Source organism: Gobius niger, assembly GCF_951799975.1.
Source record: "Gobius niger genome assembly, chromosome: 8".
Taxonomy (NCBI): Eukaryota; Metazoa; Chordata; class Actinopteri; order Gobiiformes; family Gobiidae; genus Gobius; species Gobius niger.
The window spans coordinates 13,306,790-13,325,729 of record NC_136859.1 but is presented as its reverse complement, the minus strand read 5'-3'; the positions used below and the strand labels follow the sequence as shown (position 1 = coordinate 13,325,729).

At 42.1% G+C, this 18,940-nt stretch overlaps 1 protein-coding gene across 1 annotated transcript in view; it reads right to left on the bottom strand.

Moving 5' to 3' along the window:
* The window catches only part of efna4 (ephrin A4), a 56,783-nt gene extending 43,566 nt beyond the window's left edge, over positions 1-13,217 (bottom strand). The window contains exon 1 of the mRNA XM_079560948.1: positions 12,762-13,217. Within this exon, the coding sequence (XP_079417074.1) occupies positions 12,762-12,880 (119 nt within the window). The 5' untranslated portion in view covers positions 12,881-13,217. The remainder of the gene's footprint in view (positions 1-12,761) is intronic.
* Between the last annotated feature and the right edge of the window lie 5,723 nt (positions 13,218-18,940).

The following is an 18,940-nucleotide window of genomic DNA, read 5'->3' as shown; positions in this document are numbered from 1 at the left end:
CTATCGGCAGTGCAACTGGCCCGCTCCACAGTGCACCTGAGGCAAATCACTTATAACGCCAGACTAACCATATAAATGTCTGTGTCGGAGGGATCTGCTAGAAAATAGTCCCTCAAAATGCGATCATTCATGTGATGCAAGGTCAGTTATATTCCAAAGATTATTCTATCGACACAGACATTTATATGGTTACTCTGGCGTTATAAGGGATTTGCCTCAGGTGCACTGTGGAGCGGGTCAGACTGTTTTTAATGCAGGCTAGCTGATACCATAGAAATGCGCTAGCCTTGCACTAGCCTAGCGCCACGTAACTCTTCAAATATAAGAACTGCATGAATTACAAACAAAAATATCTCCAGAAATCAGCAAGCCTGAAATATCCCTTTAATATCTACTACACCGGCAACACTTTGCGTTACAGGAACACAGTGCTCCACACATGGTGACGTGAACAGGTATTGCTCATCGTCACATGAAACCCCCTCATGCAGCCCCTCGCGGATCAAAGTGCAAATAAAAAAAATAAAAAAATAAAAATGTCACGACGAAACCTATGAATAAAAGATCTGATCCGAATGTTGAAAAAGAAAAGAATAGCTGCGGAGACAAGGCTCAAACCGCGTCTCGTGTCCTATCATGTGGTCCTGCAAGAATAACACTCCGACGCGCACGCAGGAATCTTTCATCGCTCGCATCGGCAAAGCTGGGAAAATACGGCCCGTGTTTGAATAGGCACATGACACTGCATTCCGCTCATACTTTACTCCAGGAAGCTGAGCAGTAGGTACCCTTTTTTTTCTTATATCACGCGTGACCGAAGAAGGTGTTTGCCCAGTCAGCAGAGAAAAGCTACTCCCACACCAGCTACTCCACTTCTCCCTGGGGTACGTATAGCGGCGGCACCCACTGCATACGAGCGCGTTAGTATGGAAAGGAGGGGACTTCTCTTTTGACAGTAGTAGTAATACTTGCCGACATCCTCTTGGCTTTTTCTCTCTCCCTTCATCCCTCCATCCCAAGGGTTTTTCCGGAGCTGTTTTGGGAGTCAGAATGTGTAGACGGCGTTCCTGCATCCACCCGGGGTCTAATGTTTTTTCACCGTCTCCCGAGGCCTCGAGGAGAAATCGCACACCGCTCATATGCATGTGTTTGCGTGTGGCAGCGGAGAAATGAGTGTTGTACATCACCAGGGGCAGGGGAATCTAGGCTGCTTTACTTCTGGGAGGCGATGCCAAAATAATATTAGTTTTTTGTAGCACAATGATAAAAAAAAAAAAAGAGGGAAACTTCCCAATTCATGCAAACGATTTGGAAACTCTACAACAGTTGTCATGTGATCCCTTGGAAAAGGAAAACAAAGCATAGGATTAAAGGGGGGTTTGGAGGAACGGGGGAATATGGCTGGCACAAAGCGTTACTTCCAAGTATTCACAGCAGCAACAAAGCAAGTCGTATTCAGATAATGGAAGCGGCTACAGAACAGCTAAGCCCCTAAATACATGACAGAATACACTGTCATTTTTCGTGGATTCTTCTTTAAATAAACATACTCCAGTAAGTTTATTTAGAGATTGAAAAGTGTAGAAAGGCAGTATGATTTTGGGAAAACATGTCATGGAACAAAAAACACTGGAGACAGGAATGAAATATGAACTGCCTGAACTGAAGCAGGAATCCCTGTGCGAACATGAACTCATTTTTTGTCTTTTAACCTCTTAACCCCCACCTGAACCGAGCACATTTTCTGCAGTTTGGCTTTACCCAAATCAAAAAAGCTTGTTGAAAGAAGCGTCGAAAATGAGACGAAAACAAGGATGAAAACGCAACTGTTAGAGAATTAACAATGGTGTTCGAGAGGTTAGATGAAGAACAGGCAGCAGGCTGGATGTCTTATACAGGAGAAGTTTATTTACCATCACTGCGGGACCCGGAGACATGAACTCGAGACATTGCGCTAGTTCTACCATTCAAGTCTGTCTATGCTTCCACTGACACACAAGCAAACATTCAGTGGAGAGTGGGCGCCTGAGCTCCACAGTCAAGGCTATGGCAGAGATAGTACGACTGTATAGCTTGGCCCAGTATGATAGATTTAATGTTTTCCTCTAACAGAAACAACCAAAATCATTACAGCGACAAAAAAGGGACAGAAATGCAACAAAAAAGCCTCAAAAGTGCGACAAAAAAGTTACAAATGTATTTAAAAAAAAGCAATTCAAAATTTAAAAAAAAATCAACATTTCAACAAGCAAAAAAATAAAACAAAAAAGCAGAAAAAAAGCAGAAAAAAATAGACAAAAAGCATCAAAACTGACAAAAAACGTCAACAATATTTAATTTTGCAGTAGTCAAAAAGAGTCAAAAACGTGACCAAAAAAACTCACGTGTCAAAGAAGCAATAAAAATAGCAATAAAAATAGCCAGAAAAAAGCGAAAAAAAAGGAACTTAAAAAATGACAAAAGAGTAAAAAAAAAACTCCAACGTAACAACGAGAAGTCAAATCTGAGATCAGTTTTGTAGGTCTTAGCTTTCAAATGAGGCGTTACACTGGCCAGTAGGCTTTTAGATTTAGTTAGATTTGGGTAGAGCCGAACCGAGGTTAAGGTTGGTTAAGGCCAAGGGTAAAGAGGAAGTATTCTTTATCAAAAGTGGATCATTCCTGAGTCATGAAATGCCATTCCGTAATATAAGTCAAAATTCATGTTGCATGACTTTAGTTTAACGATTTTGACTCAAACGCCTGTGTTCAAATCAAGCTACTTCAGCATTGCGATATCAACAGACCCCGGTGTACTCTCGCCGGGTTACAAGCCGATTTTCAAATTGATTGGTGATGTAATTCCAGCATCATTTGCCGAAATAGACCATTGAATCCAAAAATGTGGAGTTGGCAGGTTGGGAAAATTGGTAGCGGTTTGGCACAGGTTAAAAATATCTCGGTGAGCAGCAGAAGTGGATTTGGGTGGTGAAACGCGTGTCCTCCAGCAGACAGGACCGTGCACGCTACAATAATCCAGGTTTCTGAACAGCCTTTTGCTCTGCCAGGGTCAATACTAATTCAATTTCTGTCTCAGGGAATTCCCAGGTCGGTTGTTTGGCAGGGAGTGAGGGAAGCTTTGTGTGTGAACATACATGAACTCGTCCATTTGAGCCGATGGGTGTGGAGGCAGACGCATGGATAAGTCCTGTTTCATTTAACAACCAAATGATTGTTTTCAGCTTTTTTTCAAGATAACAGTTTAATGTGGTAAGAGCTCATTGATGACCATGAACTGAAAGCACTGGCACAAATACACATGTTATTTTGAAATACAGTACAAAGTGTAACTGTTATCATTTTAAGGATGCATATTGTGGATTTACTCAAGTAAGAGTAACGTTACGTTGAAATTAGGGCTGTACAATATATTGGAAAAAATATTGGATTGCGATATTAGGTGCAATATCTATATAGCAAGAAGCCGCAATATATCGAAACATGTTATCAGCATTGAACTTAAACTTGAACTTGTAAAAGCTCAAATTTAAACATTTACTAACTTCAGTTTTAGTCCTGCTTTGGTCCTTGGTCTTTTTTTTTAAGTCTTCTTTTGATACAATTTGCTGATAAACTAGTTGTGTGTTTGAAGCAGTACTAGGCAACTCTTGCCCCTAGAGGCCATAAGCACAACTGCAGGTGTTGTAGCAAGTTGCGTTTTTTTTACTTATTATTTGTACGTGAGAGTAAATACTACTCTGACAGAAAAGACAAAGGGAGAGAGGGATATTGTACATCCAATTACACAATGGAGATATTTTTTTTTCACTCAAACTTGGCTGTAAATACTGTTTAAGTGGCGCTAGCCCGCAGTTAGCTTTCCCCGTTAGCATGTTAGCTTCTTCTTTGTGATTCCATTAGTGTGTACTGGTTGCTCCGGTCCGGTGGCGGAGAAGTTGCAAGCATGGTTTTCTGGCCAGAGGCACCAGGGGGAGATGAAAGACCCTCCAAACATCCCATAAACACTTGTATTACCCCCAGAGGGACTACAAAAAAGATTTATTAAGGTAAACATGTTACTTCTTACGGCTTTAATTAGAATGGAACATATCGTGTTGGTTTAGTAAATTATCACAATAATATCGTGATATTACACAGCCATATCACATACGTTACGTTACTTACTACTACAATATAATTCAGCCCTATTTGACATAATCTTACTCAAGTACAAGTCAAAATTAATTAATTGAACAATTACTCAGGGGTTTTTAAAAAAGTACTTAGAGAAAATGTTACTTCAGTAATGCAAGTACTGGGTAACTGTAAGTACCATTTATTTTCAGGGTCGCCATAATTTGTGTGAAACGAAACATAAAATCATGTTAAACTCATTGTTTTTCCAAAGCCAATTCTAAGAAAATGGCAGAAAATACAGAAAATATGAATTATTCTAAAGAACAAGGCGCACAAGACGATCTACATCTACTTTATCAATGAAAATGAAGCATTTGCCGCTTAAATATTTAAAAAGTAACAATTATTTTTTACTCAAGTAAGAGTACAGATGCTTCAATATAATTTTACTCAAGTAGAAGTAAAAAGTACTGTATGATAAAGCTCCTCTAAAATTTACAGTAAATGTAACTGAGAACTACCCACCTCTGCCTAAATAAGTGCAACCATGATTTCCTTATTGTATTAACTCCAAAACAGCAACAAAAATCAAGATAAATCTGTACATTTCTTTCCCCACAGAAGTCACTTCACTTCAACAGCATATAATCATGCGTGTTACACATACATGGCGGCCATTTTGTGCCAAAGCTAAACCCGCTCGGTGCAGCGGCGGAGCCAGACGCACCTCATTTCACTCCACAGCTGTTCCGCCCCGATCGCAGACAACCGCACAATACGACTTATTACAGCTTAATGCGCCCTAATGCTGATGCATGTGTGCACACAGGCCCGCGGTTTGGGGGGTGGAGAAATTGGGAACGAGACGGGTCCATATGCAGTCTGGTGATAATGCGAGATGCCCGTGATAATGTCTGCCGGTTAAATTGGTATCGATTGACTAAATATCCTGACCAGGAGGAGAGAGAAATGCGACTCTTTTATGGTGTCTACATTGCACTGTGGCTATCTGATCCCATTTGAACACACAAGCCCGAGCGCCCCGACCACAATCCGAAAGCGGCGTGTGTGTGCAGGAAGCTTCCGAACGCGTGCATAGAGTAAAAGGTGATTCCTAAATGCGTTGCTAAACACCGGCAGTAAAGCCACATACAGATAAACCGGACGAAGAAGAAGACCGGAAGAAGCAGCCCACAGAATAAGGTTATACGCCATATCTTCAACTCCCCACCTTTAGAAAGACTCAGCATCAAGAAGCAAAGGGTACTCCAAGTCCAGTCACACCTAAAATCCTCTCAAGAAACAAAAGCAATGACCTATTTACAGCTCAGGCCGGCGCAGTGGTCGGTCGGTGAGTGTTCCCGCAATTAAACGGAGCCTAAGGTTTTTTTTCCCCCTCTACTTTCCCTGAAGCCGAGAGGATGAAAGTTGAATAATCATGAATCATGCAGTGACTTTTTCACAATTAAAGGGTTTGCAGCAGTGTTTTAGGATTTGTTTATCACCAAAGTGACAAAAAGGATATAATGTATACTTAGACAGTAGTATTTGTTGAAGAAAAGGCAGCAAAAGCCTTGTTAAAAGTACTTATTGGTATTGCCATGACTAATACGTGCCTAGTACAAGACTCTCTGCTTCAGCGACTGCCTCTTCTACTACTATACTACTACTACAATACTGCTCTATCTAAGTCAGCCGTCGCTATAGATATCCACCTGAGGTCCAAACTTTTCCTACCTTCCATAGTAAGTTGGAAAAGTTATTTATTCTCACTCAACAAATTATTGAAACCTCCTCCAGCAGCGAAGCCAGACCCATTTCCCCAAATCCTGCTCTAACCAATGAGGAAGCAGACGCCATTGTCTCTGCAAAGTGTCAATTGTCGACCCACAAATCTCCCCGCAGATCACTTGTTGGCATTGTTGGGCGACAGAGATGAAGAGGCTCCCGTGTACTCCCAGATAATACACTCAATACAGAACAAACAAGCAGACAGCGCGACAGATAAGGCCGGGCCGATCTCCATAGACACACAATGGGCCGTGACACAGCGACGGGGACACGCATACAGCCGGGGTGACAGATGAGGCGTGTGAGAGATCGGCTTGTGAGAGGGGGGCCAGGAGAGTGGGACTGATTACCTCCCAGAGTTTGTTAAATATACTCCGAGCAGGTTTTGTCTGTTAATCATTTAGAAAAGGAGGATGCAGAGGAGAGGGGATGGAGAGCAGAGTCTTACGCATGCACACACTGCTAGGAAGCTATATGTCCACAATGCAGGTTTGAAGCAAATTGCATAACTTTTTTCTATGGGTGAGTTAACCGTAGTCATCTGATGTGCTTCAAGTATTGGTAACTTAGAACAAACGGACTACTTTCATAACATGTCAGCGACTGGTAAAAAGAACTGTCAGTGCAGTGTATCAGCATTATTCCATGTGGGCTAAAGGCTGAGCTAATATTATGTTTACATGCAATCCATCTGTTGCCACAAGTTTTGGTAATTTGGCCTTAAAAGTACCACAAAGAGATCGAGATCAAATCAGAATCTAAACTGAGTCTAAAAGCCTCTTGAACTAAGTGTTGAGACAGAAACAGGGGTGAAAATGCAGAGTGACAAAAACATGACAAACAAAAGATTAAATAAAAAGTGACAAAAACGCAAAACAAAAGTGAGAAAAGGCGATGAAAATGTGGCAAAAAAGTGATGGGTAAAAAAATGTCAAACCTAAAAACTCTCCCTTTAGGTGAGTTTTGTAGGTCTTAGCTTTCAAATGAGGCATAACACTGGCCTCTAAAAGCTTTTAGATTGGAGTAAAGCCAAACTGGAGAATATGTGCTTTTAATGCAGGGGTTAAGTAGACCTACATATGAAAGAAATCTGACTTTTACTGAAGCAAAACTGTATATGAAATTATCTCTAAGTCTTATTTTGGATATGAGCCTGAGTGCCACACTGGAAACAGAATCACCTGCATAAATTTACTTGTATTAAGAGATTAAATCTAAAGTTTGAGTAGGTTTGGTCAAGTATTGGATCAGATAAAACCTCTCATTGCCAATGGAACAAGTATTTTTTTTCTTAAATCAGATCATTTTGCATCATTTCAAGTGAAAAGTGAGACATATATTTAAATGTAAAAAGTGAATTTGTCTGATTTCATGCTTGTTCCATTGGCCTTGGCCTTTTTATTTAACCTTAGATCAGATCATATTGACTCACACTCAACATGAAATGCCTTAATTCAAGCATTTTTATGTAATTTATCTAACTTAAGATGGTCCTTTTTCCAGTGCCATCCGAAGAAGCTCAAGTACATAAACTTCACTCTATGTTTAGACGTGAAAACTTACATGTAACTACACAAATTACAAAACATGTCCGAGCTGTTATAGTGGAAAGAAGAAAAGATAACACCAGAAGAAATAGAAGTTCCTGACAGTTTACCCTGTTCTGAACTGCAAGGCTATGGAATGTATGTCTAATCTATGTGTGGTATGTACACACACACACACACACATGTGATTGACTCTGGTATTTAAAGCAGATCATCCGGACAACAAGGGGAAATGATGCATAAACACAGTGCAGATTACAGCGCAGACTTGTGAGAGGCCACTTTCAATAAAGACACAGAGGCAGCAGGCAATGCAAATATTCATCTGCTCACGCACTGCTCAAACATGCCCCAGCGGTTCAGGGCCCACCTCGGCCTTTTAATGAGGGAGGAGCAGGAGCGAGAGAGAGAAAGGCACTGGGTTCAAAATGCAAAGCTAAGAGCTCCAGAAATAGTTTTACTGCACGCTGTTTGAAACCAAAACGAAACAATTAGGCTACAAGTTCAGTCATCCAGGGGAGCTTTCAAACGATAAAGCAATGAGATGAAGAAAGTTTGTGTGCGTGGCACTTATTTTCACAATGTAATCCAGTCACATTTACAAGCAGCTGTACTCCTTAGACATGAGTGGACTGCATTAAGAAAAGCAACCAGAGTAAAACCAAGTGCTGCTAGAGAATAAGGTTAGAGTAGAAGCTGAAGTATGTCGCTAAGCCTTGGTTTTAAAGATTCTGTCATTTGTCTCTCAATGTGGCACCTTAAAGGCACAGGCTACCGTTTTTCCATACTGACATATGTTCTTACTTGAGCTTAGACGAGTTGATGTGTACCTGTCTGGTCTTTGTGCGTGTGCTCAGTCACGCAAAAAAACACTGAAGATGTTGTTAGCATTTAGCCTCTCCTCCTCTCCTCTATGGGACCAAACGGGGGTGAAATTAGAAGCGACCAAGCTCTTCCATATTTTTACTATTTAAATATGGTTACAACACAATCCAAGTATAGTTACACAAAATTAAACACGTCGATTTTCTAAGCGGATAAACAGGGGAACTATATTGTGCGGCGCAATAACACCTTCGACGTCCGCGCAGTAATATCTTCACTCCTATAGAAGTCTCTGCATATAGTACCCCTTTTTATCCTTTTAGAAGAGCAACATGTTTAATTTTGTGTAACTGTACTTGGATAACTGCTTACATGCATTTAAATAGGGAAAACATGGAAGAGCTTATCGTTTCTAACTTCACCCCCGTTTGGCCCATCTTTGGTCTTTTTGCGTGACTGAGCGCACGAACAAAGACCAGACAGGTACACATCAACTCGTCTAAGCTCAGATAAGAACATATCTCAGTATGGAAAACCGGTGGCCTGTTCCTTTAAACTAAGCCAATAGCTGCGGACATACAGAGCGCCTGGTGTATGTCGCATTGCCTTTGCACGACAACCTTTCCTTAGTTGCACGGGAAGCTAATTCATAGACGTTTAAAGGCTTTTTCTGTGCCATATCCCACAAATACAAGGGTCATTCTAAAAAGTTGGGCAGGTGTGAGTAAAGTTCCCGAGTGGATTTATGAGGATGAATGTGCGGTGACTGGAGAGGCAGCCGGTGTTGTGTCAGCAAACAGCCTGGTCCACTTGCTTAGTTCAACAAGGGGGCTGAGTAGACCATTACTAACTCTTAGAGCAAAGTACATGCACTATTTTACAAACATTTAACTGCTCCACGAAGTGCAAAATAATTTTACTTTTAATAAGGAGCTACCACACAGCAATAAAACGACCGTAAAATAGCCAGTTCATGAAATCATAAAAGAGAGGCACACAATAAAGAAGCGCGGGGTGTGATTTGACAATGTTCTCCGCTGACCTCGCGCGCGATCCATCACTTTCATTTGAGAGCTCCATTTTTCAATCTGCAGACTGCTAAAAGAACAGTAGTTAAAGTGTTTGAGTGGGCCTTTGTTACAGGAGTATTAGCAGTGAGGAGTCTCCACTTGACTGCCCCCGCTTCATTAAAACCATAAATCTAGACGTCCAAAAGAAAAGGTGAGCCACAGAATGTTGGTGTCACAAAGGAGGGACCAGTGGTTTCAAAATGGAGATGTTGTTTTTTTCTTTTCGGAAAATGCGCCATTTTACACGACTGAAAAGCAAAAGGCACGAAACCAGATAACGATTTCTTTCTATTTACCTAAAAACAACCAAAAGCACATCCTTTAGCTCACCTAACCAAGATGCTATCTCCAAAAATCTAGAGATTGGTTCCAGGGCTGGACACTTCACGGCAATCACCGCTTCTGACAGGTTGCTTAGAGGCACCGATCTGAAGGTTATATCAAATGTTTCTCAGAGATAAAACAGCACATTTATCGCACTTTTATCAAAATTGCTATTTGAACGGCTGAAATTAGTTAGTCTCAGATATTGCACTTAATACGTAACATATTGTCCTCAAAAACAACATACAATCTGTCTCTGTAAGGATGTATCAAGTCTAAAATCCACCGCTTCTGTAGAAGGCTATAACATGTTCTGAAATGCATGTGATATTAGGTAAGCCTGTCACGATAACAAAATCTCGAGTTCGATGTGTTGAGGCAGAAAACTATTGCGATAAACAATATTATTGAAGACCTGATAATGCCACAGAAACAAACTCTAAAGCTTAAAAATTACAGGAACAGGGAGGAAAAAGTGAGTACACCGTCACATTTCTGCCTAAATTGGTCATGAAATGTGGTCTGATCTTAATTAAAATCATAAGACTGATTAAACAGCGTCTGCTTAAACTAATACCACCCAAATATTTACATTTCATCATGTTTTAATTGGCTATAACATGTAAACATTCACAGGACAGCGTGGATTAAGTGAGTACACCCCCTAAATCTCGCTGAACTGCAGCAGTTTTGTATTACACTTTGGTTTGCGAAAGAGCACTTGGATGCTCCACAGCACTACCGGCAAAATATTCTGTGATAAAATTGTAATGTAAATGTTTGGTGGTATTAGTTTAAGCAGACACTGTTTACTCATTCTTGTGAATTTGATAAAGACCAGACCTTAAAGTATCACAATGAACATAAAAAATTATGAGAAACTACTTACTGTGGGTAAAAAAGGAAGTATTACATTAGAAAAAATGGGGGAAAATGCTAATAAATGTACTGATGATAAATATTAAGCACAAAAGTGTATTGTTTATCTGTCATTTCGATATAGTAATTATCTTGACAGGCCTATTAGGAGTCTACTGTATATCTAAGTGTTAATGCTTCTGGGCTGACTTACACTGTGGTCTAAATCTTTACCTTGAAGCTAAAATCTTGAGTCTAGTCACAATCGCAAAAACGTTTCATGAAAATAAATTGCTCTAAAATTGTACAGCCCTCGAGTTGAGCGATTCACATACTCTTTAAGCCAGATGCCTGTCCTGATTCACCGCTCTACATGTGGCCCTCAGACTGGCACAACACTACTGTGCTCATAGCCTCCAGTCCCCAGATTGCAAGCCAATACTTTATTTCAAACTAGTAATTTCCCAACTTTTTTGCGCAAAGTACCACTTCGGAATCCATTTAGGTCAGCAAGTCCCTGTGTAAGTCTGCAATTAGCTTAAAACTCTGACCTGCGTCTAAAACTAGGAATAAAGTAAGGAATAACCCATAAGAAATAGGGCAGCAGCAGCATCAGCTCTCCACATGACGCACTCAGAGAAACACAGCCTCCAACTTCTGTCAATGATTATTCTGTATTACTTTTTAATCCAAAGGTTGACATGTCTCCTGACCTATGGAGGCGTTCTCCCGGCCTGGTGCTCCGTGATCTATGTTTTGGACAATGCACTGCTTGGCTGCCAGTGCCTGCTAATAGAGAATATAGTATGGGAAGATGAGTGAAGCTTGACTAATCACAGTGCCAATATCTATCAGCAGGCAGGAGGGAGCATTACAGACAAATGAGCATGAGACATAAATGAAAAGGGGAGAGGGATGTAACAAAGCAGGTAATGAAGAGTAAGGAGAGCTGGAGAGGCGCTCGAGACCCGTGGGGAGAGAGAGGGAGGGAGAGAGGGAGAGAGAGAGAGAGAGAGAGAGAGAGAGAGAGAGAGAGGGAGAGAGAGAGAGAGAGAGAGAGAGAGAGAGAGAGAGAGAGAGAGAGAGAGAGAGAGAGAGAGAGAGAGAGAGAGGATGGAGCCTCTTTGATAGCTTTGTGATTGGGTGGTGCTGCTGATCAGAGCGATTCCGTGCCACGCCGGGCTCCCCTTCGCCATGACGCTGATAGCACCGTGATTATGGCCTGCCCTATACTGCAGAACTGCGCCCCCCTCTCTTTCTCCCTCTCTCCCCTCTCCCGGGAGCAAAGAGAGGTGCGCGCTTCCTAATCCTCCGCATTGTTCCTCCTGAGCTCAGAAACCCAATTACAACTACACTTTTAGCTCTTTTGGACACACCACATGTATAACCTTGGTCGACTGTGCGGTGCGAGATGAGCACTGCGGGCCTGACAAAGTGGCCCTCGGGGAATGATCCATCTCGAGAGCCGTAATTCTGTCACGTTTTACGCATCACAAAAAAAAACAAAAAAAAAAAACACCCGCACTGATACAAGAATATCGTCACAGATAACGACAGTGGTGCAGCCGGAGCAGCTATTAAGCAAAAAAAGGTCATTCATCTAACCGAGCATTTGGGGGAATGGGCCTCGAGGAGAGCGGAGAGTCCAAATAGGCCTAAGCAGGTGGAAACAAGGCGGACGGGTTATTTTGGGGGCTGTAACCGGACTGGCTCTCGGGACTCAACCCTTCAATTAGCCGCGGTAACATTATGGAACACCTGGACGAGCAAGCAGGTGAGGCACTGAGGTCCGCTAATGGCCCCAATCAAGCCATTACGCACTGGCACAAACACCGCTCCTTCCCATTTAAAGACCTCAGTACATTCGCCCGAGCGCATCAGGCTAATATCCACCCACCTGCGTGCTGCTGTCTACTCTAGAGAGCCCTTTAAAGAACTAACAGGGAAACTTTTACAACTGTACCAAAGCAGTGGAGCAAACGAGAGAGCGCAGGACAATAATCAGTGCGTCTTCAGTCCGACTCAGATGCGGGTCAAAAAAGTGTTGCGTAAGATTCTTCAAACCGACCGAATCCTGACTCATTAAGCTGGAATTACTGTGATCATTGAGCAACAGTGTGTGGCGTGACAAGCTCAGACGTGTTTGTCTTAATGCTGATCATTTGACGTTTCCCTCGTTCCCAAGTGATAAGCTTTAAGCTTTAAGCTGTGGTGTTTTGTTTTCCCCCCACCTTGTATTCGTTGAATTCCAATAAACGGCGTGTCTCTTGGCCAATGCAGCGGGGAGTATGTTGCAGAGCAGAACCGTCAGTCTCCAAGCCCCCGGTGTCCACTCAGGAGAAGAGCCCATCCTCCCGCCTCAGGGGCAGCCAGCCAGACGTGCACAGCGCGGCCACAGCGTCCGCGGAACAGGTGGGGGGCACGCACGAGCTCTCACAACCAGGGTCCGTAAAAGCCCCCCGCACTTTGAGACAGCCACCAACAAACTCTTAAATCATTTGACGTTGCTGTTTTGCAGAATGCACGCAAGAAGCGTCTCCAAATGCGTAGTAGAAAAAATAAAAATAATCATAAATCAGGATCCTTCAAAAGTTCTCTGAAAGTTTCCATGTTACGCATTGCCTCGCCGTAACAAATTCAAAGTGAAACATTAACCCCGAATCAAGAGTCCATGTGTCGTTTACAGTAATGAGTCACTGCATTATTTGAGGAGGTTTGGCAGCAACAGGGCAACGCGGGTCCTGGAAGGGCGGCTCCGCGCGTGGAGAGGGGGCGGGGTTAGGAAACTTCGAGCCTATCAGACCGCAAGGGTGTGGTGAACGCGTAAAGCCCGAGTCAAATCCTTGTGAGGTGCGCCCACTGGTGTGAGCAGAAGACAGCTGTCACGGGCCAGTCTGACAGGAAAGTCAAGGCCTGCGCTGACGAATTATGGGATTATCAACGCAAACTGGTGACACGCAGGCTGCAAAGGACCGGTCCTGTAGGTGCCACTTGTTGATGGACGTTTCCTCATATTTTCACAGGAGAAACAAAACGTGTGGTCACAAGACGGCTATTATGAGCCTGAAGTGACATAGCTTACAGCACAGAACCTAACTATTTAACTAAGAAGCTGATGGTTGGCAAGCACAAAGACATAATTAGACTTTTTTGACCAGAATCAGAAGTTCTGTTCTTCCCATGGGTAAACTGCACATACTTTCCTTCAAGTGCTCCATAGTTTCCCTTAACATTAACTTAATTCATCTCCAGCCAGCACATTTTCTAGAGTTCGGCTTTACCCAAATCTAAAAACTTCTTGACAGGAACGTATAAGCCAGAGTAAAGCCTAATTTGAAAGCTAAAACCTACAAAACTGGAGCTATTTGTCGGCATGCTTACGCCACATTTTTGGAGCGTTTTCGTCGTGTTTTTGTCACTTTTTTGCTGTGTTTTCTTATTTTTTGTCTTTTTTTTGTTGCTTTTTCATCACTTTTTTTCATCGCTTCTTGGGTCATGTTTTCGTTACGTTTTCATTACGTTTTTGTCGCATTTTCATCACAGTTTTGTCGCGTTTTTGTCACATTTTCGTCGACTCAACTTATATAGCGCTTTTCTACCTTTATCAGGCCCCCTTTACAGTAAGGAACCAGTCACACATTCACACTCTCATTCATTCACATTGGTCCACAGACACTGGAGGCAAGGTGGGTGAAGTGTCTTGCCCAAGGACACACCGACAGTGTGCATTTACAGGAGCTGGTATTCGAACCCATGACCTTCTGATCCACCACTGTCGCCCCTATTGGGTGGAGCTGAACTGGAGAAAATGTACTCAGTTAAGGCGGGTGGTAAGAGGTTAAAAACATGTACATATGATTCCCTTCTGGGCCCTGGAGACTCTGAATCTCAGTGAGACTTTTCAGGTTGAATAAAAGTCAAATATAGTCTTAGTGCTGAGCTGTTGTGACTGAAAAGGGGTTCAGACTGCTCTGCACGACTCTATTTTGGCCTGTGTGAGGTGTGCCCTTGTATTAATTGTCTGGTTGTTGTCAGTCGCCCCGGGGGAGTATGTAGTGGCTGCAATCACTATACAGCTCTATGGGCCAAAGCCACTGGTGGTCCTCCCTAATTATCTCCCTCTCCACAGTGGACTATCACTCTTGCACACACCGTCTTCCATAGCTTACTGTATTAGCCACGACTGCAGGACTTCCTCTATCTCTTACATATTGTGTGCATGCGTGTGGCACCGTAGGACTCGTTAGCTCACTTCCCGGAGGTCTCCTTCATTAATTTCCCATGATGCCGCGGTGCTCCTGTGTGTGCTAATTCGTCCCTAGTGAGAAAGTGTTCCCTTCAGACGAGCAGCGAGGCCCACGCCGGTGTTTCTCTCTCTCTCCCTCTCTATGGGGGGTTTCCCTGTTATTCTGACTGATCACAACCAGCCAATTTCTCCAAGTGCCAGAGGTTAGCAAAGCGTTTATAGAAAGTCTTTCAGTTTAAACTTCAGTCTGGAACATAATAGTTTAAGTGTTCAATGACCCTGGGACTGGCGAATAGTTCTCATCTGTAGTGCGGTGGTGATGGAGAGAGAGGAGGGCTCGTTTACCTCATGGGAGTTCCAATTGAAATATGCACTTGGTAAATTAAGAGCCCTGTTGATTACAAGGCTGAAGGACTTTTTACACTTTGACTAATCAGCTGCAAAAAGCAATCTTCTCCATGGCACTTGAGTCCTTTGTGTTCGTCATTCAGCATTTGGCATCATCAGAGGTGGAATCATTCTATGTTTTTCTGCGGGAATCTGAATTAAGCGAGATATGAGTAGAAGAGTAGTAGCAGTATTAGCCGTATGGTTTTACAGGAAGGCACTGAACTGCAGTGTTGTGCGGTGAGTGTCTGTGCTAACAAAACAACTGTTGTCATAGTGACTTTATTTGTAAGTAAGTGCTTTATTGACAAACGCTCAACCAAATTGTGTTCAGGTGTTAGTCCTGAGCCGCTGCGACTGAGCCGCGCCGCCACTGTGGGCCAACCTGACCTGCACCCGGAGGAACCTGACTGGCTGCCTTCAGTGATCCTCTGAAGAGGTGCAGCGCCTCCTGGGTTTGTCGCTGTTTCAGAGCATGGTGTCCTGCACTGGTGCTCCTCCTCCTTCCTCCTAAGCAGCTCCCTCCACTCCACATCAGTCTTTCACCATCTCCTGGGAAGGTCTTTACAGTTAATCTGTTTTATTCTCCAGTGAACATCCATTAGCCAGAACAATAGTAGTAATAGTGGCTTAGCTGTGAGTCTTGCCCAGATACCTCCTCGTTTGTCCCTTTTTTGTTTCCTGTTGTTCCTCTTGTGACGCCTCCACTGAGCTGCAGGTGTGGGGGGGCTCTTGGTGTCTCTTCAGTGTTTCAGAAGAAGAAATTTGTAGGTCTCAAATGGGTTTAGCTGATAAGCTGCTGTTTACTTTTAAAAAGCTGTTTATTCAGACCCATTATGGTACACATTGCTTTAAAAAAAAAAAAAAAAAAAGCACACAGATGCCCACAAAAACATGGCAAAGATGTACAAAAGTATCCAGTAAAACAATGTGGAACACAGAAACCGCAAATGCAGTTCACAGAAAAAGCAAAAAATGCTATTTATCTTTAAATTACAATCATATCGTTGGCATCCATCCTCAAAAATGGTCTGTGATAATCCATTTCTTGTTTATTACATTCACACCATAAAACCAAATAAAGCATTAATCAAGTACTTTAGTGAATGCAGGTTTTGCCATTGACCTGCACTAATAGGAACATTTAGGGTCAAAGGCCCATAAACATCAGCTAATGTGAGACTCTCTCCGGGAAACCAGCTGCTCAGGTGGCACTCGAATGCATCATGTTAACAGTACAGTGAGAGGACACACTATCAGGGCAGCATTTTAGATCAGTGTCCTTTACCTCTTAAACCTCGCTTTACCCAAATGCAAAAAGTGAAACTCATCTTTCTCCTTGTGTTGTTCACTGCGTTTTCGTCACTTTAAAGAAAAAAAAGAGCATTTTGTCACACCTTTGTCACATCTTTGTCACATTTTCATTACTTTTTCATTGTTTAAAGCTGGACAAAACGAGCTCGGTTCAGGTGGGGTGTTAAGAGGTTAATACTAAAGAATTAGCTTCATGTCTCATTCAGAACACTTCATCTGTAGAGAGGGTCAAAGTACTTGATTTAATTACCTAAGAAAAGTACAGGTATTACAGGTTTAATATCACTGAAATAAAAGTTGCTCTGTCGTTTTTTTACTCTTCAAAGAAGGACAAATTTAGCAAGTGCATGAAAAATAACTTTGCGGCTTCGAAAGCAAAAAATTGCACATGAATTCACACCTTGTAGGGAAACACAATAATAAAAACATACTTCTTTGTGGTGACACATGGCCAAATATTTTTTCACTTTGGAGCCGTGGTAGGAATGTAGCACGATAAAAAGAAAATTCTCAACAAAAACACTACTCAAATAAAGTACAGAACCTCAAAAACTCTCGGACTTGGGATCCTACAGTGTTACCAGATATAATGTCTTATATTTTCACTGAATCTCTCATTAGTTCTATCGTAAGTCTATGATCTACGTTACAAAATAAAGGTCAAAATCTAAAAACTAAAGAAAAGCTTTTCATTACTTACACCAGAGTAATTTATTCAGCCATTTGAAACCAAAGGTCACTAAACCCTGAGCTATCTGCTGTGGTGAAGTCTAAGCTAACTGTTCAAATGTTACATAAAGACTTCATTAGAAAGGTTACCCGAAGGTTAAGAGACACATAAAACAGCAGACCCCCCAAAAAAACTTTAAATAAAATACAACCGAACATTGCAAACTACACATTTAAAGTGACTCCAGTAACAGCTGGCCTCGAAATAATAAAAATACAAATCTTCAAAGTTGTTGTTGTTGGATCTGAAACATGAAAGAGGAAGAATGACCTTCCTCTCTGAGAAACGCCGCCTCTGGCCAAACACATTTCAGCGGCGTAAGTGTGAGTGACAGGACGTCTCAGCGCCCTGTGAGCTGGGAGTTTCAAAAGAATAAAGCAAAGCTATATACATTTAGGAAAATGATTACGCTTTACTTAGTGGTTTTAGAATATTACACCTTAACATTGGAATTTCACATTTTATAACTAACGTGCATGTATTGAAAATAGATTAAATACTTCTGCCTTAATTACGGGAAACATGAAACTGTATTCATCACAGCAGTGTTTACCAACCAGGGGTGCGAGGACCCCTGTGGGCACTTAGGCACAGGAGGGGACTATTTAGGATTAATAAAGAAGGCGAAACCAAACAGTATTTGAAAATTAATGGCACTTCCAAATTTAAGAATTTGTCTATTTATGATGATACAGAATTTGAAATGATTTAATCACATCACATCATCTTTTCTACTGGGTGGGTAAATTGAAGACTGTCGGGGTATAGGCATGACAAAACGTTTGGAACCACTGGAGTCCGGACCCAAAAGTGGGTCATGGAACCGTTTTCATCACCATTGGTCGCGAGCCTTGCCCAAGAAACCTTTCTTCTAATATTTATGTACAAGAAAGTATAAAATCGCTAATTGAGTCAGTTAAATTGACTTAGAATTGTATTGTTTTTTATAAACTTTATTTTTGGAGGAAAAGACAATACGTTTGTTAAGTGGTGACGTCACAGCTCTACTTCCGGGTCCGCAGATGTGCGAGAAACTATAAAAAACCTCTTTAATACCACAATAAATATTTCTGAAGCTCAACAGAGAGTTACTGAACATACTTATTTATCAGGCCAATTAGCCAAAAATGCTGCACCTACTGCCATAAAAGTAATATTTACTAAAATCGGTACTTCCGGTTTAGCGGAGAAAAAAGCGGAAGTTGTGACGTCACACTTAACGTAAACGTATACTTTACATTATATTTAAAAAAAGCCTAAGTTGTTGGAGTCGCTGCTTGCTCTCCCAGGGTGATTGTGGGTCCAGGTGAGAACTACTGGTGAAGGGGATCTGTTCATAAAGGAACAGGCCACCTTTTTTCATATACTGAGATATGTTCTTACCTGAGCTTAGACGAGTTGATACATACCTGTCTGGTGTTTGTGCCCATGGAAGAGCTTGATCGCTTCTAACTTCACCCGTTTGGAGCTATAGGAATATGCTGGGAGAGGCCAAATGCTAACAACATCTTTGGTCATTTTGGGTGACTGAGCGCACGCACAAAGATCAGACAGGTACACATCAACTCGTCTAAGCTCAGGTAAGAACATATCACGCGGTGGTGGTGCGTTCGTTACGTATGTAGTTAATTTCCGATACTGTAGACTGACAGAACCTTTCACCACCTTTCATTCACTCACACACATCATTCATCCTGGCCTATCGTACATGTTTTTATTGGTAGGGGAAACCG